This window comes from Lissotriton vulgaris, chromosome 10 (genome assembly GCF_964263255.1).
Source record: "Lissotriton vulgaris chromosome 10, aLisVul1.2, whole genome shotgun sequence".
NCBI classification, from domain to species: domain Eukaryota; kingdom Metazoa; phylum Chordata; class Amphibia; order Caudata; family Salamandridae; genus Lissotriton; species Lissotriton vulgaris.
Window position 1 is genome coordinate 812,702,732 of NC_141698.1, and position 27,728 is coordinate 812,730,459.

Consider the following 27,728-nt stretch of genomic DNA (forward strand, 5'->3'; position numbering starts at 1 on the left):
TGAAACGCACAACTAGCATAACTGCTGAGATGGTATTGATTGGCTGTAGCTCATGAACTGTGGGTCAACCAAGACCAAAAGCTACAATTGGCTTCCTTTTTTTATTTGCATGGCTGTGATACGAGCTTGTATTTCAAGAGACTGGATTAATCCTGCCCCCCTCCCCCCTCTTTTTTTTCTGTTGGCGTGAAAGATTGTCAATGTATAATATAGAATTGGCTAGTTACAAAACAAAGGTTGAAGAGGAGGGGTATCGGAGTAAGGATACGGGCACCCATCACTGAATGGATTTAGGTATTGGCCGATGCTTCAAATACGATCTGTAGCATGATGTGTATTACGATAATTGTGTTTGAACTCCTGTATGTGATTGTAACATTGTGCAATATTTGATTTGTATCTTCTGTTTTTTCCTTGCATAAAACAAATAAAAAAAATATATAAAAGCAAGACCTGCGCAGTTTAAAATCCGCATAGTACTTCTTTTGAAGGAGGGATTAAAAAGATCTTTATTAGAACATAAAACTGAACATGGATTGGCCAGATGCATCCTCAGATTCCAAAGATATAGAGAAGGCTTGTGCCTCCGTCTTTTTGTTTTCCCTGGGTGAGGGGTCCATGAAGTTGGATTGCATCCCAGTTTTAGACTACTTTGCCCTCACATAAGAAGTCTATTGGATTTGTAGCCCACGGTCCAGGGAGCGACAGTCAATGTCTATGGTCAAGGCTGCCTCATTATGCTGGATCAAGAGCCAGAGGAGGCCTCAGCGTACACTGATAGATCTGTTATATAGGGGAGTATTATGAAGGCGAATATGTTCTGCTGAAATGAGGACAGGTGAAGGTTTTCTGCCAAATCTATTTTCTTGTTGGGTAGCCATGCAGTTAGAAATCCCCATACATAGGAATTGGTAAAGATTCTGATTTGTGGCAGCGGTGAGAGCGAGCCAGCCACCCACTGTGGGTTGTGGGAGACTGCCTGTTGACCTCTTTCCTAAGAAATTTATTTCAACGGTTCAGAGTCTTTGGAGACAATGACACTTGAGCAGAAAAATACCAAAGTATGGAACGGTATTGGTGCTGCTTACACAGTGGATGCCAACTAGTACGTTTGAAAGGGATCTGTGCTTTGGACCACAGGACACGTGATTTAGCAAAAATGGTCTGCAAACCTGGGGAGCCCATAATATCTTCAAAAGCATGCACCAGCATACTCTGTGCCCTAGGGCGTGTGCTGAGCTGTTTACCTTTTGATTCTAGGTACATCTGTAGTAGCACATACTAGGGCAGTGGAATCATCAATATAAATAATGGATGTGAGCAGGGCCAGCCCACAACCTATTCTTACCCTGCGGTGGATACCTATTTGACCTGTCAACCCCCCTCCCCCGAGTACTAATGCAGACTCGTGCCACCATTTTCTTATGAAAGTATGCAATGAAGTGGAACGATGTATCCAGCCCGGTGCGATAAGCAGGTGCCAGTGTGACCGGGTTTACGCAGTCAAATGCAGCTGATATGTCCATTAGTGCTAGGTTCAGGTGGGGATTGCTTTTCCACCAAATATTTCCCCAAAACAAGATTAGGTATTGCTCGAGAGTTCCTACTTTGTGCCTAAACCCGTACTGGTAGCAGCGTATCAGTGTCTCGGGCACCCAGTCCATAATTCTATGAAGGATAATCCTGCCCAGGTTTTTTTTTTTTTACAGTGGTGTCTATTGATGATATTGGCCAATAGCAGCCTGTGTGTGAAATATTTCCTCCTTTTTTGGAAATGGGCACTTTGGCAGATGTACCAAAAAGTGCTGCGAAGGGAAGAGTGGGCATGGTTGTTGAAAATGTTCATGAGATAGGGTGCTCCGAAAGCAACATTTTAGAATAGGTCGATGGGTACTTCATGGGTTGGTGCCTTGCCTTCTACTCTTGGTTGATCGCATCCTCCACTTCCGATAGAATTGTCTAAACCTGATGCGATAACAAAATCTTTAGTGAAGATGTCGAGTGATGCTGGTTCAGCGTTTATTTGACCAAAGTGTTCCTTCCAGGTTCTGCCAGCAATATGACATGTAATAGAGTTGGAGGACCATAGGTTGTTGCTGAGAAACTAAAATATCACTTCTATGGCAAAACATCAGTTTTAGATGAGCATTCAAGTTCCGTACCTAGACGACTGCCAACTACACTCCACCTTTTCAGAACATAGGTGGATAGAAACTTTTTGGGTGGATGAGGTATGATCCTTTCCAAGGCCAACTTGCAAAAACGGCCTTGAACCCGCTATTCCCTAAACTCCAGGACTGCCACATCGATGGGTGGTGCCATGTTGGGTTTGATACTCTTCCCCCCCCCCCCCCCCCCCCCCCACCCCCCTTTTTTTATGCAGCGTAAGCATTTTCTGTATCCAAAGGTAATGATGTCGCCCCCTTTACATGCTTTCTCCACTGGAGGAGCACCACCACTCCATGCTTTTTAATGTGACTAGCAGAAACTATTCCTGCACACTGTACGATCAGTGTAGTGTGTTGGCCTGTCTAAAGTGTTAACCTTTCAGCGCCCTTATCACTTGACTTTTTTTTTACTGTAGACTGTTAACTATTTTCTTTTGTGGCATTTGGCAGTTCTACAAAAGTTTATCGATGCGGCGCAGCTAGGAAGAATTTTTTTTTTTTTGTATTTTTGTATTTTTTTTTTTTTTAAATTGCAACACCTGAAGTGTTGCAGACTGTTGCTAATGCCTTCGCTCTAACCCACGGGTACTCCTAGTGTGGGCCGCTGGTGGCCCGGCAAGCCTTCCGTGGCGGCCCGCGGACCTTGAGACATGATACCTGTATTTTAGTTTTTTTTTTTTTTTAAAGAGTTTCTGCAGCAGCACTAGAGACTCTGCTGCTCTGTGGGGGCCGGGCTGCTTTGTGGGTGCCGGGCGATCCTAGGGATAGCCGGAGTAAAGCTGCAGGGGCACAAGAAGAGGTGAAATACATTTTCATGTTAATGAGGCCTTGATGGTCTTCACCTTGACTGCTACAGCAATTCCAGCAAGGTGCTGAAATTTTCAGATTTCCATTGTTCATGACGAGCTCAGCTCGTCATAAGCACACGGCCAGTGTACTGCATGACGAGCTGAGCTCGTCATGAGCAGGGAAGGGGTTAAAGAGCTGTTAAGTGCTCGGGTGCGGCGTGTGTGTGTGCGCGCGCCCTGGCTGACACACAGGCAGGGTGAGATGAGCGGGAGGGGGACGGACAGGGAGGGAGAGTGAGAGGGAGAGGAAACTTACCGTGGTCTTATGAGTCACGCATACCCCATTTGTATTTGGTAATCAATCCTCAGGTGAAATTAGCAAAAACAGTTCCCAACCACGCACCAGCCAACTATTTTCAAAGTATTAGGCAGTCAGTATTTTAAGGCGCTTTTTTTATTAATCAAATGCCAGTGCTTCATTTTGTTAGCAAATATGAATATCTGAGCAGCTACCTTAGGCACTGTCTCGAAGTTGGCATGCGAATTCCCACATGGGAGTGCTGTTCTCCATTTTTCTTATAAACACAGGGACACCTCAAAAGAAAAGCACATTTTTTAGCTGGAAAACCACCTACTTAATCGGCACTTATCGCTCGCTCAGTCTATTGCCCCACATCAGGGTCTACCACAGAATGCAAGACCACCCGAGAGAAAATGATGATTTACTTTTTTGTCCAAAAATAATCAGCGCTAACAAATGCTACTGCAGCTTTGAGTAACCTTCTTGCATGTAATCGATTTGAAACCCAAGCAAGGTAATTTAGCACTTTCCCTATCCTGGATGCCTGTAAGAATTTGAATACTCTTTCATATTCAGCAACACATTTATAGCACAGTTCAGGTTTTACTAAGAGGGATTGCCCAGCGTTTATTTGGTTAAAGTAGTGTATGTACTATTGATTCAGCGCCGACTATTAGTTCTATATTTGACCCAATGGCTTCCAGAAATTATGCGCTACATTTGTTTAAAAAAAATATTATGTTTTTGTAGGTGTTATCTATTCACAACCCTGTTTGCGGCTGTGAGTGTGTGTGCCCCGGCTGACACACAGGCAGGGTGAGATGAGAGGGAGAGGGAGAGGGAGGGGGAGTCAGAGGGAGGGGGACGGAGAGGGGGAGGGAGGGAGATGGAGAGGGAGTGAGGAAGGGAAGGAGAGCAAGGGAGGGAAAGGGAGTGAGGGAGGTAAAGGGATTGAGACGGAGAGAGGTAGAGTGAGACAGTGAGGGAGAGGGGAGTGAGAGTGAAGGAGATGGAGAGGGAGTGAGGGAGGGAGAGTGAAAGGGAGAGGGAGGGAAAGGGGGAGGGAAAGGGAGTGAGGGAGACAGAGGGAGGGAGTAATAAAGAGGGAGACAGAGGGAGAGCGAGAGAGCTCGAGTGAGAGAGGGAAACCAAGAGATGTGTGTATGCCGGGTCTGGTTGCTCAGTGGACGAAGGAGTCCGCTGCAGGGGCCTGTGATCAACCTCATGGTCAGTTTTTTTTTTTTTTTTTATTGCTCTATCCCCGCCCCCTCCCACACTGACCCCGCCCCCACCAGTGCAGCCCTCGGACACAAACCAAACTGTAAATATGGCCCCAGAGAGAAAGTTTGCGAGTACCCATGCTCTAACCAATAGACTCCTTTCTGTAGCAGCTAGTCGCTAAACTGGACTTGAGAAGAAATGCTGCAAATAAGTGTAGAAAGTTCCCATGTTAAGGGCCCGGCAGCCGGACCCACTATTCCAGTTTTACTGTCACTTGGTTGTGCCAAATATGGTAGATAAATGGATTGGGTGCAGTTAGTCGTACGAAGTGCACCGAATATAGAGCTCTTGCAACACGATTTTCATATAGTGCCTGTGTAAGCGAATACCATTGTGCCTGTGTGCCAAACGTTTCTCTCCTAGAGGGAAATTTGTGCTCCAGATGCCAAGCAAACTTCCTCCAGATTAGATAGTATAGTAAGGAGGATTTGGCAGCAGGGCTTGGGCATGAATTTCGGAACACTGTAGTACTTTGAGCCATATTACTTTTCCTTAGGTGGACGAATTAACCATGCAAAATCTTACTTTGCACAAACCCTATTCCTTTGCGTTATCTTGGATCACGGTTTGTCAGGCTGACACATTTGTGTGGATTGGAACCGGTTCCCAGGTGAGCAGTTAATGTTAATGGAGAGAAGGATACATTGCAGCATGTTACATCGTTGGGCTGCGCGTACTTTCAGGATCTTGGGTTGGCAGCAGAATTACCACTATTGACTCAATTACAACAACAAAATTGATGGGAATGTGAACTTAACAATACGGTTTTCTTGGAAAGCCTGCTGTTTTTATTAAGTTTATATACTTTTTTAGTCTGATCCAGAGACTGACGTGATGCACAAAGTCTTGCAGGATAAGACTAGCGTAAATTATCAATGGAACCGAGATCAATTCTAAATACTTCTAAGCTACCTCTGCCCAAAGCGAAGTGTCTACTGCGAATTACCCATCAGGATGAATCTGATCTCCTGGAGTTGTTCGATCCTTTGTATTTAGTATTTTAAGCGTGTGGGGATATAGTGTGTTCACGTACCCTAGTCTTAATGAGTTCTGGCTTTAGGTGTTTGAACTTAAATCAACATGGCAAATCCGATGTAACCTGTTTAAAAGACATCGGTTTCGGGTCTCTGGCTGCAAAAGTGGTTTTCTAGTTCTGATTGCTAGTTTTAATTGCTGTAAAGCAAAAGGCACCACCTGTTCGAATAAGGGGAGAGTGCCGGGGAAAGGTTAGAATTTAAAAAAAAATGGTATGCTTGGTGTCAAAGAGGTAAGAAGGTGCGTTTGTCGAAAAAGGCGCTCGCGAAAAGAAACGTGAACTACAGGGATGATGCTAATTATATAGGAAAAAGGAAATCTGCTAGTCTGGTAAGTACAAGTTCAATTTAGGGAATGCTTCAGCCAATCCATGCAAAAACGAGAAAGATGAGGTGGTTAATCATGCTTTTGAAGTACGCGTTGTAGTGTAAGTAAATTATTCCACTGCAAGTGTTCTGAATGTTGGCTCATTTGAGTTGGCGTCTAGTGACTAGTGCTTGGATTCTAGTTTAAGATTATTAGGTTAAGACCGCATTATTGAATTGATACCTTTCTGCCAAATAAAGTCAATAGTTAAAATGGTTCCCCATGGATTCTTCCTTGTCTGGGCGCACTCTGCTCTGTGAAATCTGTCCTGCAAAATCGGCCGTATGAATTTTCTCCAGAAGTCTGTGCAGAATCGAATCTTTTGTCTTACATTCCTTAAGGAGTTATCAATTACACGAGGCTACTTAAGCATTGCAAAATTGCCTATCCCTGCTGCATCGGCAATCCTGGTTTGATAACCACTGTCTGATTTCCTAATCGCCTCTAGTGAGGCCTTCATATCCTTGGTGCCTTAATTTGAAAATATTTGATACCGAAGTAGATACCTCCTAAAGCTAATGTTGCCTATCTGACTAGTAGTTTTTTTGGTGTGTATGTATTTTTAATTCAGTTGTGAAGCTTCTATTTCTAGGCACTACAACGTATCACTCACCGTTGGTACTTGGTACTAATACTAAATCTAATCCATGAGTATTTTTGGGGACTGTGTATCCCTTACAATGATTTACTCATATCTCTTAAGTAGCAAATTATTTCCACTGACTTCATTGCGTTTAAAAAAAAAAATTAATGGCTTTAAGCCACTTGAAGGGCTGAATATCAGTAGGCCTAGCTACCCACGGACGGTTGAATAATGCACAGTAAATTTACCACACTTTTTAATAGCGTCGTAAGTAAATCTCAGTGCATGAAATGCTTTAGTAGTAAAAGGGCACCATGTTTATTTTTGAAACCTTGCCTAGAAAAATAATTCATAACTAGCAACACAGAACTGGTGTAATTGTACAGGAACTTATTGGTACAACTCCTAAACTGCAGTCTATTATTCTTTCCATCCAATTAAAGTTGCCTACTACGCAACTAGATTTAATTCTTAATAGTTCTAACAATATGTCCTCTCCCTTGTAAAGGGATTTGAAATGTGCAGAAGACTAGTTTGCTGCAGTGCAGATATTGATGCAGGACTCCTTTGATGCAATTGCAACAGTCCTGCTACAAGAAGTAGCAGTATGCTCATACAGAAGTAGAATACTTCATGTGCAGGTCATTCAGATGAACGCAGTAGCGTTTCAGTAGGTGGCTGGGAGAAGATGGACCATTAAGTTCGAGACCATCAGAAACGAAGGTGAGGATTACATGTTGGGTTTGGTTGGAATCTCCAGCAGGTACACCATTTTTGAAAGGAAGGCAGTTGTTGGTAAATCGAAGTCCATTTAAGGAGGAGTAAATCAACACCAGGTTCCTTGGCATGTTGGAAAATGGAAGTTGTGGTTTTGAACCGAAGTGGAGGGAAATAGAATTTTAACTAATCTTTTGGTTCAGTCTTCACAACCTAATGGGGTGATGAACAAGATCGAACGAATTGCTTGAGCAAGCTTAGCTGTACAGGACCGCGTTCTTTACAACTATGCACACAGTGCTTGTGATCCTCTTTAGAGGTAGAGCTCGCTTGGTGCAGTTATCGACATGTACTAGTTTAAAGCTGCATTGGAAAAGTGCTACATGAAAGCTGGCAGAAAATGACATCTGGCATATTGACATTTGACACAATTGTCACCAAATGGAATAGTTAAAGGATGCTTTAAAAAGATCTATTTTAATACCAGCCATGCAATTAAAGTTTTGTCCAGTTGGTTATTACAGAGCAATGAATGGTATCCACTTAAACTGCAAAACATTAGTCTTGTTAGCACAAGTTTCGATGATGCAAGTAAAGGTGCTTTCTCAAGTGTCCATTCATTGCTCTAAAATGTATTAGGTGGCACCTTATTGTATACGGACTAATTCGGTTTCTCTTCAGCAAAACTTGGGTGTTCTAGACTTCAGCCATGAGGACTTGCCCTGGTTCTTTTTTGGCATAACAAAAATTCGTCCTGACTATCTACCTTTCCAAGTTTTAGTGCATCCATAATGTGCCTGTGGGCCTTCTTTAAGATTTCCTAGGTTTTAATAAAGCTGTGTACTTACTGTTTGAGACTGTTTTTAACTTGCCATCAATTTTCTATGAACTAATTTTTGTATTCATTTTTTTTGTGTGTAGGTGTTTGACGAAAGACTGGTTGCTTATCTGGATCTACCACAAACATGGCTACCCAAGGTATTTTTTCACCTAATAATTGATTATGAAACTATATTTGTGTTTCTAGTTGCTTCAAAAATAGTTGTATGTCGATGCTATCACTTAAGATGTTAGAGATGGGGAAATGTGCTAATTATTGGAGTGTTGGCACTTGAATTACTAAAAGAGCCGAATGTGAGAGATCCATAAAGAATACCTCTAAATGCTGTGAAAGAACTGGGCTGTGAAAAGCAAACCAACCTAAGCATTGATTTGAATTACTGATTACCACTATCAATAAGTCACTTTAGGTTGATAAAGCTAGCCCGAATCCAGATTCAAAGCAAGTAGTGTGTGGTACATCTTGCACTACTTCCCATTGATTTGATTTCCTTGAAATTACTTCCACCATTGTTCAATTCTTAATGGCTTGCCAGGACCGTAGCTGACTAAGCAATGATCTCTTGTAGTTTTAAAAAAAAAAGTATGTTTCAAAAAACGTCAAAGGACCTGCTTTAGTCTCGAGGTTTTCCCCACCTTTATTTTAAATAGTCACGCAGTTAAATAGCAGATTAATGTCCGTCCTGCTTTAGCTGCCCAGTTTATTTTGTCTATAGGATTGGCTAAATGTGAGTTCTGTATGGTGCATTGCTACTTGGCTAAATTAAATATCAATTGCTTACTTTTCAGCTGATTTGATGGAATTGGATATGGCAATGGAACCAGATCGAAAAGCTGCTGTTAGCCACTGGCAGCAACAGTCCTACCTGGATTCTGGTATTCATTCTGGAGCAACCACCACAGCGCCTTCCCTGAGTGGAAAAGGCAACCCTGAAGAGGAAGATGTCGATAGTAATCAAGTTTTGTACGAATGGGAACAGGGCTTTTCTCAGTCCTTCACCCATGAACAAGTAGCAGGTATGGACCGGTGGAAATGCTTTTGTATTTGGGGCGGGTGCACTGCCAGTAAACCTTCACACCTATGTCTGAATAACGCATTAAAGAAGTGGGTTTTCTGTGAGTGTGCTTTTTTTTTTGTTATATTGCATTACCAAAGCTGATGTTTTAAGCCTTTGGTGCGCCTTGCCGTTTTACGTTCCTTACCCCTGACCGTTGTGTTGCATTTTTCTTAGACATTGATGGCCAATTTGCCATGACCAGAGCTCAGAGAGTACGTGCTGCAATGTTCCCTGAAACACTGGATGAAGGCATGCAGATTCCTTCCACTCAGTTTGATGCCGCTCACCCTACCAATGTACAGCGCCTAGCTGAACCGTCTCAAATGCTGAAGCATGCTGTTGTCAATTTAATCAATTATCAGGACGATGCGGAGTTAGCAACACGTGCCATCCCAGAGCTTACAAAGCTGTTGAATGACGAGGACCAGGTAAGCAAATTTTGCTTAAGGGAGACTTGTGAACGTGCTTTAAAGACTGGCTTTTAGTAAATTGATAGTTTTAACTTTTGCATGTAGCCATGCTTGCGACAGCCAATGATCGTTTTTTTTCTTTGTGTGGCCACTTCTACAATATAAGTAGATGTGAAGTGCTTCATTCACAATGTTTTGCTCTTCTCTGGTTGTCACGTGGGTTCACTGATTAAATTAGGACATTCTGAAGAGTATTCTGGCAAGTTAGTTGGTACCAAGTTGTGACATTAAATGCTACACTTCACTAGTCCATGACGGGCGTAACCCTGTAGAGAAAGTGGTTTTGCAGAGTTAATTGAAAGCTCGTTAATTAAAGGTTCCTAAAATCTACCAATTAGACGCTCCATACATATAATCAATCCCATCTGGAAATAGAATATCACCGTGGTGGAAGGGGGGCTAAAATGTTTTTTTTTTTTTTGTTCTACGAAAAACTTCGATGTAGTGTTAGTTTGTGGGGGGCCCATACTGAAGTAATTTGGATGAATGCATGTTCTAGACTGTTGAAGTATCAGGATTGCAAAATATGTAATATAAAAGCTGCAATTGTGAAACGGCATGCATCTATTTTATAGCAGTACGGCATACCTTCCATCTCTTTCCCAAAAAGAAAAGGGCATCTGCTGACCACCAACTAATTTAACCATGCTGAGCACCTACCTGAATTGCCTGATGCCAACACTACACTTACTTGATACAAGTTACCGGTTGGGTTTGCTTTAACATTTAAAACTCCGCCTTTGACATGCTCGGCATCACCTTTTTTAAAACTGTCAAGGGAGATTGCCATGCCGTATTGAACATGGAGCTAGTCTATCCTTTGCTTTTTTGACTGGGGGACTTCATTTATAATAGGATGCTCTTGTTCATGAACTGTATTGCAATGTAATAAACGTGTCTTTTAGGTTGTGGTGAACAAGGCTGCAGTCATGGTCCATCAACTATCTAAAAAGGAAGCCTCCCGCCATGCGATCATGCGTTCGCCTCAGATGGTATCCGCTATCGTGCGCACCATGCAGAATACAAATGATGTGGAGACGGCACGCTGCACTGCTGGAACTCTGCATAACCTTTCCCACCACCGTGAAGGACTGTTGGCCATCTTTAAATCTGGAGGCATTCCTGCGCTTGTTAAAATGCTTGGGTATGATCGCTAATACATGACTCTTAAGCATCTTTTTTCTTTACATAAAAAGTACATTAACCTGGCCTTTCTCTTCTTTCTTCAGCTCTCCAGTGGATTCTGTGCTTTTCTATGCTATCACTACACTACACAATCTTTTATTACACCAAGAAGGAGCTAAAATGGCTGTTCGTCTAGCTGGTGGGCTTCAAAAAATGGTTGCACTTTTAAATAAGACCAATGTCAAGTTCCTGGCCATCACAACGGATTGTCTTCAAATTTTAGCTTATGGTAACCAAGAGAGCAAGGTTGGTGTAGTACTTGCATTTTGAGCGTCCTGCACCAGTGAGATTTATGAATGCTCAGTCTCAAACCTTCAGACCGACTAAGCAGTAACTGTATAATTTAATGATTCTTAGTTGAGAATGTCCATGTTGCATGTAGGCTGTCAAATTTGCATTCTGAGGTTAGTTGTCTCTTCCAATAACATTCTTTTCAAGTTGTGGTACGACTCAATGTGCTTTTTGGCAGGTTAGTGATAACGGTGGGGTCCTTCTTTGAATTAGTTACAAGAAAACTGTCGCTAATCCCCTTCTGGGTGCCTCAAACATTGCATTGTTCAATAGTGCACTTCTGCAGGCAGTTCCAGTTGGGTGAGCCAAGGCAGGCTTGTCCCCCAAGGTATGTCTTCATGCCTTAATATTAAAGGACGGACCAGGTCACTGCCTTATCCGCTTCCTCACCCTATGCCCAATGTGTGTGGTTGTATGTTTTTCACGTTAATCCTTTGTGATATAAATGGTGGCTCTTTCAGATAGTTTAGTCTATTGATGCCCGGGCCCTGCCCCTCTTTCCTTAAATGTTTGACTCCTTGCCTACAGTTGCCTGTGGTTAGTCAAAGAAGCAGCCTAATTTTATTTTTGTGTTCTATATGAATGGCTATTTTGAAGCCTGTATTACTAACTGCATTGATAGGTGAATATACCAACCCGGTCTTTTTATTTTTTTTTAGTTGATTATACTTGCCAGTGGAGGACCTCAAGCACTAGTAAATATAATGAGAACCTATACCTATGAAAAGCTTTTGTGGACTACAAGCAGAGTGTTAAAAGTGCTTTCAGTTTGCTCCAGCAACAAACCTGCCATTGTTGAAGCCGGTAAGTAGTAGTTTCTGTCCACTGTATTTGTTGCATAGTTACATGCCATGTTACCCATTGTAAACGCAATGACCACTGACTGCCAGTCTGATTACTTATTTATGACTTGATTCCTGTAAAAATATAGACCCAAGCGGGGGGGGGGCGAGGTGCTGTGTGTACCCTATGCAGTCTTAAAATGGATTGAGCTACCTACCTACTAGTCGCTTGGTTGAAATGTTCTGCCTTACTGATTTTTCTAGGGGGCATGCAGGCTTTAGGACTTCACTTAACCGATCAGAGCCAACGGCTTGTTCAAAATTGTCTTTGGACCCTAAGAAACCTCTCGGATGCTGCAACAAAACAGGTAAGGAAATGTTTTTGTGTTTTGGGGGGGGGGTTCTTTTTCTCTTCCCCTTTGTGTTTATCTCAATATGCATCATTATATTGTTGGAGTTGAAACCAACAGTATCCAATAGGATTAAGTTTCTTCCAGTACGTGGTGCTAATCTTGATAACCAAACCTAGTTCCAAACCTTTACATGCTCGAACATCAGTAAACTTTGACACTCTGTGTTAAACAAAAATAATATTGAGTTGTGTAGACTTTGTAGTATTTCTTGAGTAGATGACCTAAAGCATTGGACCAATGCGGATCTAAATACAGCCTTTTATAATGTTGAATGCCCTGTTGCCGGGGTTCGGTATTTTTCCTAGGCATTTGATTGGAATCCTCTGAGCAGGAGCCAATCCGAAAAGTAGGTAGCATACTACATGGCATAATTGCTGAGTGAAACTGTTTGGGGGTGTGCTGGATGAGAATGCTGTCGAAGCTTACAGCAGCATAGTGTTCTCCCGCAAAACCTGCATACTACTCTGATTCACTTCTCTATGTAGCCAGCAAATACAGAGTCCTTTGTCATAGACCACCTTCTGCTTCTGGTCTCACATGACAGCATGTCGTCACTAAAGTGGTACCCTCAAAATGTGTGTTTTAGAAGGGATGTAGAGTGAGAGCAGCTTTCTCCAGTAGGGCTTCTGCATCAATGGAGGGAAGCTACCTCTACTGTTTGAAAGCTTGCATTGGTGGCTTGCTATTCTCTTCCTCTTGAAAGGATGGACGGTAGCAACAGCCTTGGACTTGCAGCAGAAGTACTGGTACTGACCATTACTTGTGTAGCAGCTATGCTTCTAAGGGGCGTGCTAATACGTTTGCATACCTAGAATAATGGATGAAGTCAACCTGATAGATTAGCCACACCACGTAATCTTTTGCAGTGGTGAATTTCCCAGGATCTTTGAATGGTAATCAAAGGTGGTACTGATGGGGCGGAGTTAATGAGTCCAATCCTTTTATTTGAAACTGCTTTGTATGCTCTTAAAATAATTATGCCACGTTTCGCTAATTCTGGTCACCCTAATGAAGAACTCCTTCACGAGTAGTATACTAACCGCACAAAAGGCATGCAGCAGTTGTACAGTGGCAGTTTATTCAGATCCGCTACAATGCATCGGTCTAGTGTCAGATTATTGACGTGATAGGTTCACGTTGGCTTGGACTGGGTTTTGTTTACTATTTTACTTCATCAATAAACTGTATTCATTTTGTCCTTTACTGGATCTTTGCTAGTTCAACAGACCCATAAAATCCTTTTGAAAGATGAGGGTTCTTGAGCTGCATTACCTCTATCCCAATGACTGCATGTTTGAAGGGGAAAAGCCCAGTTCACAATTCTTGCTTTTCCAAGCGTAGGTCCTGTTTAATCAATTAAGTTGCTAATTGTCAGACTTTAAACTAAAGGATTCGTTTTGCTGCAGTCCTGCTTAAAATAGTGTTCGGATCTATGGGCTATTCGGAATGCACCACTTACGGGGGCCATTCTCGCAGCCTTTAACTTAAGCCTTTTCTTATTTGGGCGTGTAAGCGTCTATTGAAGGCCCCTTCTCTCCAATGTATTGTATCGTCATGGGATCCTCTAAAATGTGAGGTGACCACAATACTGGGTGTTGAGGTTTCCTGGCATGTTAGCAGTAAATGGGATAGTACTCCACTCAGTTGAACCAAGCAATTGAGAAAATTGGCGAATGTACAGAGCGTGGAGACGAGGCCACCATCTTGGATTTGATAAAATAGTTCCTGCACAATTCAGTGAACGTTACTGCATAAAATATAAAGAGCTATATGGTTGATGCATATAATTACTTTGCTTTTGCCTTTTGAGAGGTTTGAAGTGACTTTCTCGCAAGGAAATTTTTTTTTTTTTTTTTTTTTTTGCTTAAGTGCTGGTAGAAACATTATTTACTCGGAGTACTTTGAGGCGTATGTTTTTCATAGCTGTGTAAAGTGCCTGACGACAATTCTTTGTTTTAAGTTTAGGATGTAGTTAAACACCTCACATAATAGATTTATTGCATAGAAGCAATTATGGGCAAGAAAAACACGGGTGCAGATGGATCCGAGCAGAATTAATCAATTTGCTTAGCAGCTGCTTTTCTTGCTACACCATTTATATGAAGGTTGCTAAGCAAGAAGAGTGTTTCGCATGGTGCTTGTTGTTACCAGACTCGTTTTAGCCGACCTAAGCGGATAGTGGCTAGGTTTGGCTTCCACTTAACACATCTGCATCTATGGGAGTTCTAGTGTATTGGGTTTAATTTATGCATGTGATGATGATTTATACAAGTAACTTTAAACACTGGATTGTGTATTTGGTGTGGTGTTACGTTACAACACTTTGAAAGATTACGTAAATGGGTATTGTATAAACATATTACTGAATTGCAGTGCGACATGGATGTGATTTTGTACAAAGGATGAAACGGCATGCAGTCTGTGCACTGCATTGTTGGGTAGAAATACAGATTATCATTTTAAAAGATCAGTGATTCTGTTTAGTATTCAATCGGTCAATACAGGGGATTTCTCGAAGAGATAAAATATTGATTGGGAATTGACAGACTGACGTTACATTGAATTTTAATAGTCTAAATACGGTCATGCATAAATTCAGCCCTTCCTGTCGGTCACTTCAAGGGCCTGATAGTGTTGCCAAACTGTATGGGGGTCTTTGTACCTCTGCACCCGGTTATGAACAAGGGCATCTGGTTCTCCCTGCCTTGCCCTGGCAGTTCTGCGCAAACTGGCTGAAAGCTAGCACACCAAATTGTGGCTTTTTTTTTTAAAATCACGGGGTTATGACTCTGCTTCCCCTCAATGTTTTCTAGCCCCCTCCTGAGCCATTTAACCCCTCTCCCCAGATAATACGGTAAATTAAGAAGTTAATGGTCATTTCCGTGGCGATTTACAGCAAGGGCCAGAGATTTTGCTCTGTTTCACTCTAAATTCTTGCTTGACCCATTCACCCTCTCCTTCCTTGTTTTGTAGATTAAACTCATTCCTTCCACAGATGCTAATTTCATACCTTCTCTACGCGCACCAAAGTATTGGCCTGCGAACATTAATAAATGTACCTCACTACAACCCTAGAAAAGAAATCCGCATAGAATGACCTCCACATCTAACACAAAACCCTCTTGAATGGCCTCAGATAGCAGACTTCTGGGCTGGCATTCTACTTCTGGATCGATTCGGCGTATTAGTCTCTGCCTCCAGAGGTTGGGCTTCAGTTGCTCCCGGATAGATGTCACTTGCTGTGCCAGTTTGGCTCTCGGGAGTGATTACTCCGTTACTCCTGTGTAGACGTTTACATTGTATGTGGCCTCCACTGATCGACATACCATGTGTGGCCATCACTTATCGACATCTGGTTGGCATCTGCATACATGGCTGTTGGCTTACTCTCCCAACAATTCATACTTCACATCACCCAACACACTTCATATTGGCCAGACTACAACCAATGCCATTTTCGACCATTCACTCGAAAATGACGTCCGAAAAACCGGATGCAAATCTGAGAGCTGTGTCCTAATCTGGGTTATTATGAATGCAGCTGTACCATTCCCAACTCTTTACAGCTCCACATTTCACAGTTCACCCATGGGTTTTATCTTCTGTCCTTTCCCTTTAGCCTCCAAACACCAAAGGATGGTTGCTGATCGCTACTACTTTGGATGGTCTTCTATTCAGAGATCCTTTTTTTTCTCATTCCTACCTTACCTCTGTCTAATTTAGTGCGTCACAGCAGCATCAAGCATTCAAGTAGGCAGATCTGTTTCCTTTGGGTCAAGTGCATTGAGTGTCAGTTGGCCGTGTATACCTTATATAGGTATGTTGCTCTGTCTGTGCGTGTCTTAAACTAAAGAAAAGACCAACCTATTGCAGGTTTTTTTTAGACTGTTCATGAACTATTGACTTACGACTTATGGTTATTTTAGAAATGAGGTAATGGGGTGAGGGGGTCCTACTCTATTCTCTTGTAACATGTGACATCTAAAGGACGTGTAGAACTGATTTTGAAGGGGGTTTGCATTAAATGTTTCCTTGTCCGCTTCCAAACAGGAAGGAATGGAAGGCCTTCTAGGAACTCTTGTTCAACTTCTTGGCTCAGATGACATCAATGTTGTAACCTGTGCAGCTGGGATCCTTTCCAACCTTACTTGCAACAATTATAAAAATAAGATGATGGTTTGTCAAGTTGGTGGCATTGAGGCTCTCGTGAGAACAGTTTTACGTGCTGGGGACAGAGAGGACATCACTGAACCTGCCATCTGTGCACTTCGTCATCTAACCAGCAGACACCAGGAAGCAGAGATGGCTCAAAATGCTGTACGTCTACACTATGGACTTCCAGTGGTGGTTAAACTGTTACATCCACCCTCTCATTGGCCCCTGATAAAGGTAATGTCATACTTATGATTTTTTTTGTCTCTAGTTTGTAACGTAAAGATCCCCTCATGATTTGCTTAAGGCTTCATGGCCAGTGTTGAAAACCAAAGAATTTGCCGAAATATTGGTTACTTGTTGAATATCCGTGAACCACTCTGGCCATAAAGTTGCAGTTTCAAAATGCAATTGCTAGATTTGCTATTAGCCCTATCTACCATTCGGATTGTAATTGTCGTTTTTTTATTTATTTTTTTCACCTCCCGTCCCTAGGCTACAGTTGGCCTCATACGCAATCTTGCGCTGTGTCCAGCAAATCATGCCCCATTACGGGAGCAGGGTGCAATTCCAAGATTAGTACAGCTGTTGGTTCGGGCACATCAAGATACTCAACGTCGCACTTCAATGGGTGGAACACAGCAGCAGTTTGTGGTAGGTAACGATGTGCGGGTGCATGAGTGGCCCAGTTTAGGGCATTTGAATGAGCATCATCAAACCCCAAATATACATATATTTTTGTTTTTGTTTTTGAATGGGGTAATTCGGAAGTTATTTGAAAGTAAACCTCCAATTGAATTTGTCTTCACTGTATTACTTTAAGCCTATTTGCTACCCATTACAGCATTTTATTTCATACAGGCGGAGCTGTTCCTGCACTAGATTTGGTGATCTTTTTTTGTTTTTTAATGTAGCAATATTTTCTACAACTTTCTGAAGTATTTTTTCATTTTTAAGTGGTGCAATGTATGTAGTCTTTCTAGGAGTACTATACTTTTTTTTTGCTTGTGAGTGAAGTTACTACTTTTTTTTGCTTTCAAGGAAGGGGTTCGAATGGAAGAAATCGTGGAGGGATGTACTGGTGCGCTGCATATTTTGGCCCGTGATGTCCACAACAGAATTGTAATAAGGGGTTTAAATACCATTCCACTGTTTGTGCAGGTAGGTTTACTTCCGGAAGGCCTCGCATCTCAGTAATTTGAAGCCAATTCTCTAAGTGTCGCATTTGACTACCTTTCTTTCCCTTGTTTTAGTTCAGTGTGATAACTTTATTTGGGGGTGGGGGGGTTAAATTTAGAGGATAACTTTCAGTGCTTACCAACACCTTAACCACCCCACACACCTAAATTGTGCATTTATGGTTTGTCATGATGCGGATGGTGTTTGCCTGGCTTATAAAATTCATCTTAACTACTGGAGCCTAGTGTAAATGTCTTAAGCTGCCTGGATTTAATAAGTTGTGCATATCCAGAAGTGCTTGTTTTTATCAGTTCGCTTTGAAGTAGGACGATGTTTGGTCTTGGGTAGCAAAATGGCATTGACCAAACACTGAGCACATGTGGATTCAATAGTAAATTTATTACCCGGACCTGTAACAGGCAAGCAGCTTGCTACATATCCACTTCCTGTTGCATTAGAATGTGATAAGCAAGGACTTTTAGATGCCCAAACTGGCCAATATGAAGTTCTGTGAGCTCCGTCCACCTGGAAATGGAACTGCACCAAAATGATGGAGATCGTGGTAATTGAGTGGAAAGTTGTCCTTTTGGGGAAAAAATGCTGCCTCCCAAGTGTTACGTCTGGCTCAGCCATGCTTTGCATATGTGCCTGACCGGCCTGGAGTCTAAATGGGAATCCCTACTGGTGTATCTGGAATTTCAGGAGGACCTCCAGCATTTGGTGTAATTACTGGAACTGCAAATACTGCTGAGCGCTCCAAATATGCTTCCTAAAATCTTGTCACATAAAAAGCATATTTTAGACTCTCTATTTATAAAGGCAACTTCAAATGCTTGTTTTTATTGATCTGTGAACAGAGTGTAACATCCTTAAGCATGCGTGGTCTGCAATAGTTTTACAGTGCAGTTACATTATATGGTTGGGTTACCCTTGACTTTAAAGGTGCTAGCTTGCTGTGCACGTGGTTCTCAAAGTGGCTTTAATCAGTGTGTGAACTTGGATGTGACCTGCTGCAAACTTGTTTTGGTTTAGCTGCTGTATTCGCCAATTGAAAACATCCAGAGAGTTGCTGCTGGGGTGTTGTGTGAACTGGCACAGGACAAAGAAGCTGCAGAAGCTATTGAGGCAGAGGGAGCCACTGCCCCTCTGACAGAGCTGCTTCATTCTAGAAATGAAGGTGTTGGTAAGTAGAATTACAGTTTCAATACTAATCTTATGCGGATACCCATTTCAACACCATTTCAATGTGCATTAACGTAGGTTCTAGATCTGATTGCATAATGATGGCATAGATTAATTGGTCTTGATAGCAGAAACGGTCCTGTTAGATAGGAATGACAGTGAAATTTGTAGGCAAAAACTAACTATTAGCCTGAGACTAAAATCTGTGACCATGTTGCAACAGCTCCGTTTATTGTTCACCTAATCGTTGGGCTTTTTATTGCTTGTTAAATTCATATAAACTATTGAAGATATTAAATCTAGATGGTAAATGACTTTCTTTCTGTAAAGAACAAGATTAATTTGTCTCAAGGCATCCTCTCTCGCCTCACCCCCAGCAATTACAGCATAATGCTTCAACAGTTTTAAGATTTTAAAAACATTAAGCAATGTTTCTTTTGAGTCCACTGGATAGAAAGGCTGCAAACAAAGTTTATTCTTGTTTCTGGTTTGTTCTCATGAACTATGTTTCGACCCTTAAGCCTTAAAGGAGCTGAAGGGAAGAGTTATGTTCTAAAATAGACCATCCTCTGCTCCATTATGGCAACCATTTTCTCTTGGCCAAGTGTATCTGATGGACTTCTAGCCGTAGATGCCTTCCCTTAAAATTGTCCCCAGGCGTTGGACAGGATACGTTAATGTTTCATGAGCAGTGCTCCTGCATGCTTATGGTTAAAGTGCAACTTTGGGCCTATCCTAAACAGTCAAGATAATCCGTCTGATGCCAGTTTTTCAGCCGTGGTCTTGGATTGCCGTGAGACTGACTCGGAGGCTGCTGGGTCTCATTGCCTACTACTTGTGATATGTCTGATGGCATATGCAGGCTCTGCAGTGGTACCTGAAGTTCCAGTGGGTTCAGTAGATGTGGAATCTCTCGAACATGTTCCAGATCTTAGATGGAACTGTAAACTATCTGTAGTTGTGGTAACGATCCACAGTTGGGTCTGCGGCAGACCTCTCTCCGTTCCCAAACCAGATCTGACAGTGGTGTCAACCTATTGTAGCTCTGAGTGATCCGGCTGGCATTTAAACTCCTTCAAATGAAGACTAGTGCAGGTGTTCATGGACAACACCACTGCCACAAGCAGGGTGGTGGTGGACCCTTTGTCAAGATGATATGGCTTGAACTTCAGGGAATATCTTTGGTGATTCAACACCTAGCCGGTTGTCTGAATGCAGGGCAGCCTAACTCTGCTGAAGATGCTAGTGGATCACAAGTGACTTATCAATCCAGAGGTGGTGTAGGGTATCTTTCAGCAGTGGGGAGAACCATGGTTAGATCTGTTCAACACCCCTGAGAACCTTCAATGTCTGCAGTCATGCACTCTGGCACTTCTATGACTGCTCACTCTGACAAGCTTTTTGTCTCCTGCACTCATGCCTCCTGTACGCTTTTTCGCTCCTACCCAGAGTTCTCATGAAGAAAATCTGGAATGACTGGGCCCAAGTCAATCTTGTGGCTCCAGACTGAGCTCAGAGTTTGGTATCCCAAGCTGTTTGTCCTAGTCATTGGTCCTCCGATCAGGCTGCCTCTTCAGGAGGATCTTCTGTCGCAACAGCAAAGAAGGGTTCTCTACCCTAAATGGTCACCACTCCTTCATTCATGGAAATTGAGTGGTGACTGACCGCTTTCAACCTTCTGCACAAAGTCTACAATGTATAAACCATCTGTTGGGATATGGTTGTGGCATGGTGTGCAAATAAACGGGTTGACCTCTGCTCTCCTCTTGTGTCTGTCTCTTTATCCTTTCTATTGCCCAGCAGCGCTCTGGGCACCCTTAAGGGCTAGCTTTCTGCCATCTCCGCCTTTCTGTGGTTGCCAGATCCACCATCCATATTTAAATCCCTGGTTAGGCTTTTGAAAGGCTTGCTGCACATGTTGCCACTTTAGCCTTTCATCCTGCCTCAGTGGGACCTTAATCTAGTACTCTAATGTACACTTCCTTGGAGCCACTTGTCCTCTCAGGCTCCTTGCCGTCGTGACTGCTTTCCTGGAGGCAATATCTGCCTGGAGCCTCTGAGCTTCAGCCTTTGTCGTCCAAGCCTCTGTACCAGAACATCTACCCAGACAAGCTGGTTCTTCACACTAGAGCTTGGTCCCTCCCTTTCATGTAGGCCAGTCCATCACCGCGCCTATCTTTTATGCTCCACCACATCCCTTCAAGAAAGAGGAGCAACATAATTGTCTGGACCCCAAAAAGCATTGTCTATCTTCCTTGACCATACAGAAGAGTTCCAGGTGGACGACCTACTCTTTGTGGGCTATGTCAGAGCGAAGAAGGGAAAGGCTTGCAGAAGCAGACCATGTCCCAATGGATCATGCGTTTCATTAAAATCTGCTGCGCATTGGACAAGAAGCAACCTCCAGAGAGCTTGCGAGCTCATTCCACCAGAGCCAAAGCTGCAACCACTGCGATAGCACTCCAAGGTCCGGGCCTGGACATTTGCTAGGCAGCAACGTGGGCATCTGCAGCGGATTACCACTCTCTACTGCCTGGACATTCTGGTCCATAGGGATGGAAGTTTTGCCTGTTTGGTCCGGAAGGACTTCTTGAGGGGGGTATTACTTGGGTAAGTATTCTAAGGAAAGGAATCTGCAGCCAGAAGTCTCTATCAGATGTACAAGATACTTTGCTTACCTAGTAGAGTATCTAACTGCATATTCCTTACCAAACCACCCATTTCCCCCCCCCCCCTTTACCACCACCACCACCCCACAAATGGATTAGGGACATTACTTTCCTTTTTCAGTTACTAGTTTTCCACATCAGTGATGTGTTCTTAAAGGCTAGTATGGAAAGTTGCTAAAAAACAAGTCTGCACTTTGGTTGCGCCCATAGAGGCACTTTGGTTGCGCCCATAGAGGCACTTTGGTTGCGCCCATAGAGGCACTTTGGTTGCGCCCATAGAGGCACTTTGGTTGCGCCCATTACTTCCGACACCATGAGGATCCGGGCAACGACACCCAGTGGCACAGTAGTACTGCTTATGGAAAATTTCTGGATTCAGCCTGACGCCTGGGGATAATTCTACAGTAAAAAATCTGTGGCTAGACCGTCTCTACCAGGTACTGTGTTAACAAATGTAAGTTGTTTGTAAAGGCAATATCTGCAGAGATGCCTGAAATTATTATGCAGGTAAAAATCAAACTGGCTTACTACATTTTTATTCCATGAATGTAGTATTTCTTTTAAAGTCAGTAGCTTTTAACTCCTCCGACTTACTTATTCCAAAAGTAACCTTACAGAAATGATTTGAGTAGGGAATTAGTTTCTAGCCCTGGAGTATTTTATTTAGTTTTATTTCGAAAGTAAACACCAAATGTAAGTATATTCTTTCTGGAGCAAACCATGGGGCAAATATGGGAACATGGTGAACATTAATGAGGTTGGAATGAAGCAGTTCTTGGAGACTTAATGACCAACTTAGCAGGAGTTATGTATATATGTATATATAATAACATTTTGCATGGCAAGGAGGTAACTATGCTGCATGCCTTGAAAATAGAACGAGTAACAGGTTACTAGATGGACAGATGGCTGCACATTAACAGAACGGTTAAGCAGGAACCAAAACCAAGTTTAGGAAAGTCAGCCAGTCTATGGTATCATTTCAGACTTTAGGGGCTCTGTCTCAAATGGCTTCAGCACACGCATTTTCTGGAAGAAATATTGAGTATCAATAAGATTTTGTTTAGTGGACCTCATTGGCCAGAATCTTACAGATTGCATCTGTGTATATATATATATGTGTATGTATATATATGTATATATGTGTGTGTGTGTATGTGTGTATATATATATGTATGTATGTATATGTATGTATGTTATATAGATATATAGATCCAGTATTAGGGGTGTCTTTCATAGATTCACATGCTTGAATATTCACCGTTGTGGGGGTCCCATGGTACATAAAATAGCAGTAACATATGCATGTATACATGAAAAATATACATACAAATAATTTAAAAATCGTAAATTTTATAAGTACCATAGAAAATAATAGGCCCATTGAAAAGCCTAAGGGAGAACTCACTTTAGTAGCATATTAGTGTCATTATGTGTAGGTTCACATTCCAGCCAATCAGGCTGTAGCCTCCTCTAGAACCTTCTTCTCCTCAGAAGCCCAAGTCCTCAGATTTTCTACCGCACGTCGTGTGAAGGGAGTCTCCCTGAGCTCTGCTCAGTTTTCTTCAACTCTAGCTGTTTGTTTTCTTAAGAAAATGTCTTCAAATAGGAAATCATTATTTAAAGCCTGCCCTTCTTGTGGTAAACTGCGCCTTTTCCATGAGGATCCACACAGTAAATGTATTTACTGTCTCTAACCAGACCACAAGGTGAAAAACTGTAAGTACTGTCGCACTTTTCTGCCCAAGACTGAGGGATAGAGAGGCCCGTCTCCTTCTGTGGCTACAGAAGTTGAAGACTTCAGAGTCTGTGGTTTCTGAGGTAGAAAGTTTGTCATCTGGTGTTTCAAAAGCCTCTCAGAAGCGTGGGTATGAAAATGAGGTTCCATCTCCTTTTCTGAAGAAAAGTAGACTGGAGTCCTCCAGGATTGTTTCCCCACAGGATTAGTTTCAGGGCACGTCTACGGGACTTGGTTCTCTGACGTCTGCGCCCAAAGCCTTGCCATCCACTTTTAAACCTGCCATTGGCTCGTCGACTGGCTCGTTGACGCGTCCGTCGACGTCTTCAGCGACGACTAAATCGGTGACTAGCCTCTACGTCGACATGTACTATGTCAACCAATACTGCGTCGACTAAGATCACCTCGTCGACAGCCCAGGAGGTGAGACCCATTACTTCTATTGTGAAGGTCTCGTCGACTAGTGTCAAATCAAAACAGTCGACGCGAACCCCGTTGTCGAAGATCAAGCCATCTAAAAGCATCTCGCCGACGGGCCCATCATATCGCCGACGGGCCCATCATATCGCCGACGGGCCCATCATATCGCCGACGGGCCCATCATATCGCCGACGGGCCCATCATATCGCCGACGGGCCCATCATATCGCTGACAGGCCCATCATATCGCCGACAGGCCCATCATATCGTCGACTAAAACTTAAATTTCAGCGTCTATTAAATCTATGGCGACGACTCAGACGCCTCAGGTTGATTATAAGACTGCCGCATTTACGTCAACGGGCTCGATGTCTCATCAACCTTTGGCCACAGCTGCCACTTTTACAGTGGTTACTGCTTCTTCTTTGATGACAGTACCTCTCATTCAACTGAGTCCAGTGAGAAGTGTAACTCCTCTCCCAGACCAATTGTTTCAGTCTGGTGGGGAAGAATCCGGAAACTATTCAGAGGTGGAACTACCATTCAGACAGGCATCTAGTCTATCTGATTTGCACATTAAGTGCCAGGAGTATAGTGATGAGGGTGACTAAGAGGAAAACGTCGAAGATGGGAACACATTATTTCCTGTTGACGAATCGGAACCAGTTACTTCGGAGCCGGTTACGCAAATACCATTATCTTTGGTCATTACCTGCAGCAAATGCTAAATGACTATAACCGCAGGTTCCCTCCATCTACATCTGCCTCCAGCACCACAACTTCCTCCACAGCCTTTTTAGGATGTTTCCTCCTATCCGTCGCCCTCCACCAGCTTTGCGCTTCAATTTAGTTTTGTCTCAACTGCTTCTACCTCCATTTGAGCCTATCCACTCTGCAAGTCTAACATTTCTCACATGGAAAGTTGCTCTCTTGCTCGCCTTGACATCCTCGAGGCGTGTCAGTGACATCCAGGCATTTACCATATAGCCTCCTTTTCTACAATTCTCCAATGAGGCTGTGACATTGCAAACTAATCCTAAATTCATCCCGAAGGTTCCCAGTGACTCATCTCAACTAACCCGTAATCCTGAAGACTTGCTTTCCTGCTCCGCAAACTCCAGCTGAGCGGTCATTACACTCATTGGATGTGAAATGTTGTCTCAAATTTTACATTCAGCGAACTGCAACTGTCAAAGTCAGATCGATTGTTGTGGCATATGGCCCAATTTGCAAATGACAACCTGTTACCAAACAGACCATAACCAGATGGATATCCTCTACCATATCCTTTTGCCACCAACTGGCTGGGAAGCCCCTTCCTGCTCCAGTTCGTGCTCACTCAACTAGACCGGTGTCTACTTCTCCTGCCCTTTCTGCGGGGGTACCCTTGAGGCAGATCTGCAGAGCTGCTACTTGGTCGAGCAGCCATACTTTTACGAAATACTACTGCCTGCAATCAACAGACATCGCGGATGCGGCAGTAGGTTAAGCGGTGCTGCAGAATTTTTCCAATAAAGGTGTGCCTCTGTTGCTACCCGCCTCCAGTCATAAAGGTTTTTTTTGTAATATTTTAGTATTCATTGCATATTGACTGATATGTTTACCTTACTTGCTTTGGTATATCACCTTTATGGCTTATGTGATTTTACTGCTTTCTATTCTTATTCAAGCATGTGAATCTATGAAAGACACCCCTAATACTGGAGAAGAACAAAAGTTACTTACCTGTAAACTGTGGTTCTCTAGTATTGATGTCTTTCATAGATTCACATGCGACCCTCCCATCCTCCCCTCAGAGGCTCTCGTCTAGAGCACTTTTACTTATTGTGCTACGAAAATCTGAGGACTTGTCTTCTGAGGAGAAGGTTCTAGAGGAGGCTACAGCCTGATCGGCTGGAATGTGAACCTACACATAATGACACTAATATGCTACTAAAGCGAGTTCTCCCTTAGGCTATTCAATGGGCCTATTATGTTCTATGGTACTTTTAAAATTTGATTTTATGACATATGTATGTATATTTTTATTTATGATATTTTTCATGTATACATGCATGTTACGGCTATTATGTACCGTGGGACTCCCACTTCGACGGGGAATATTCAAATATATATATATACACACACACCAAGTGGGCTGCTTTGGAAAAATTGGTTCTCCAAGGGGTAAGCTATTATTGATAATAGGGTTTGAGCAATGTGGTTTAAGCGTATAGCCTTATAGAGCGGAGCAGAGCTGGCCGTTTTTAAAAGGAGCAAGATCAGTCTTTAGGAAACCTTTAATAGTAGCAAATGAGTCCTGGGGATTATGGGCTCTTGTAGGATATTGGTTGGGGAGGGGGATGAACCCACCCTGCCCGCAACCTCTGAATCATCCTGGACCTTCAACTGACCATGAAGCAGTAGATTAACGTAGCTCTGCCTGCTTCCACACGCTTTGCAAGCTCTGCAAGAGCTTCCCCGATGGATCCCCAAATTTCAATCAGAAAGACCTCGCCTAGGCCCTTGTCTCCAGCCGACTTGTCTACAGTTTCGTCCTGGGTTTAAGAGTGGCTCTTAAGTTTTTCGCTTTTAATGAGGAGCTCTAAATAATTGTTGGTTACGAAGTGTAGCTCCAAGCCCAGCAGTTGAGGAGGAGAGTTACGAAAAATAAAGAAAATAAAGGCAACTCTTGAGTTGGGAGACCAGCGATGCTCACTCTTCGGAGGAGCAAATGGTCACGACAAATTATAGGGTCTAAACCCCCCACCCCTGTTGGTGTCGAAAATAACTATGCAACTTTCCTAGAAATCCTTTACTTTGTATCTCTACAGGGCTACTTAGTGCGGGTAATACTTTAAATCAGTTGTGGATAAATGACAGCAGTGTGTGTGTGTGTGTGTGTGTGTGTGTGTGTGTATATACCCACTTTAACGTATAATTTGCTCATATGTTGAATGTCTGGTTTCAGTATTTTGTGTTGTAAGAATATAGGAATATACCTTTAGCCTTTTTGACACCAATACATTTTACTTCTCCTTCTCCCCTATAGCCACATACGCAGCAGCTGTGCTCTTCCGAATGTCTGAGGATAAGCCACAGGATTACAAGAAACGCTTGTCTGTTGAACTAACAAGTTCTCTCTTCAGAACTGAACCTATGACCTGGAATGAGGTAAACTTAACCATGATCCTAATTCTCCCTATACAGGCTTTTGCATGAGCACATCCATTGTATTGGACCTATTTTGTTTGTCTTTATGCAGAGAAAATCTAAAAAATTACATGTTCCCCAAACTACATTCTTTTCAGTCTCCTGCATGAGCACGTGCTCTTGCGACTTGTGGTATAGTAGTGGACTTGGAACCTGCCCATTGCTTACCATTCGTTGGCATTGTCAGGTTTCTGCCTTCTAATTGAGCAGCGCTTGCAATGCTTCACTTCCTTTTCTTTCTGTGGTGGAAGGACAAAATCTATTATGCTTGATTAGTGTGACGTTGGCTATTAGGTTTCAGGTTCTATCTCTTTGTGGGGGGGGGGGGGGGGGGGCGCTTGGATGCTATCTATGTTGGCTGCATCCTAGTTCTACCTTCTCTATTCACCCGAACCTGTTTTTTCTGGATAACCCCCCCTCCCCCCGCCCACCCCCCAATGGTTATTCTTTGACAGAAGGAAAAAAATGCTCTATATAGCTGCCATTAGTGGCCGCTTCATATCCCCATTTTAAACCATAACCATTCCGTTACCACCACACGATTGCCAAAGCCCTGGGTGAGACCTTTTGACTTTCCCAATGCTGCTTGTACTTTGAAGAGGAAAGGTAGAATTTCCATTCGTATGAACAGTACGAATTGAGGATCAACTTGTCAAATAACGGTGCTGGCGAAGTTTTGATGGTACTGTGTTGCCTCAATTTAGTATGGTAAATTATTGGTTTACTTTCTACAAATAAAAGGTATAATTAAGTTCAGAAGTGCAGGTTTCTCCACTATGAACTTGCAGATTCTAATAAGTATTGTTAAAATTGTAATTTATATCTAAGTACTTCTAGCCTTATTGTGGTATAGCTGCTTAGCTCTCTGGCATCACTGGAGAATGTCAATTGTTCTTTAATACAAGTACGTTTCTTTGTA

General features: G+C 42.8%; 1 protein-coding gene across 2 annotated transcripts in view; it reads left to right on the forward strand.

Annotated features, from left to right (window-relative positions):
* CTNNB1 (catenin beta 1) overlaps positions 1-27,728 on the forward strand; it is a 67,534-nt gene that overhangs the window by 18,964 nt on the left and 20,842 nt on the right. For both annotated transcript variants that reach the window (XM_086941726.1, XM_086941727.1), the window contains exons 2-13: positions 8,161-8,217; positions 8,869-9,096; positions 9,312-9,565; positions 10,513-10,751; positions 10,837-11,038; positions 11,743-11,887; positions 12,130-12,233; positions 16,329-16,667; positions 16,926-17,084; positions 17,472-17,591; positions 18,642-18,792; positions 26,649-26,770. In XM_086941726.1, coding sequence (XP_086797852.1) covers positions 8,205-8,217; positions 8,869-9,096; positions 9,312-9,565; positions 10,513-10,751; positions 10,837-11,038; positions 11,743-11,887; positions 12,130-12,233; positions 16,329-16,667; positions 16,926-17,084; positions 17,472-17,591; positions 18,642-18,792; positions 26,649-26,770 — 2,076 coding nt within the window. In that variant the 5' untranslated portion in view covers positions 8,161-8,204. The remainder of the gene's footprint in view (positions 1-8,160; positions 8,218-8,868; positions 9,097-9,311; positions 9,566-10,512; positions 10,752-10,836; positions 11,039-11,742; positions 11,888-12,129; positions 12,234-16,328; positions 16,668-16,925; positions 17,085-17,471; positions 17,592-18,641; positions 18,793-26,648; positions 26,771-27,728) is intronic.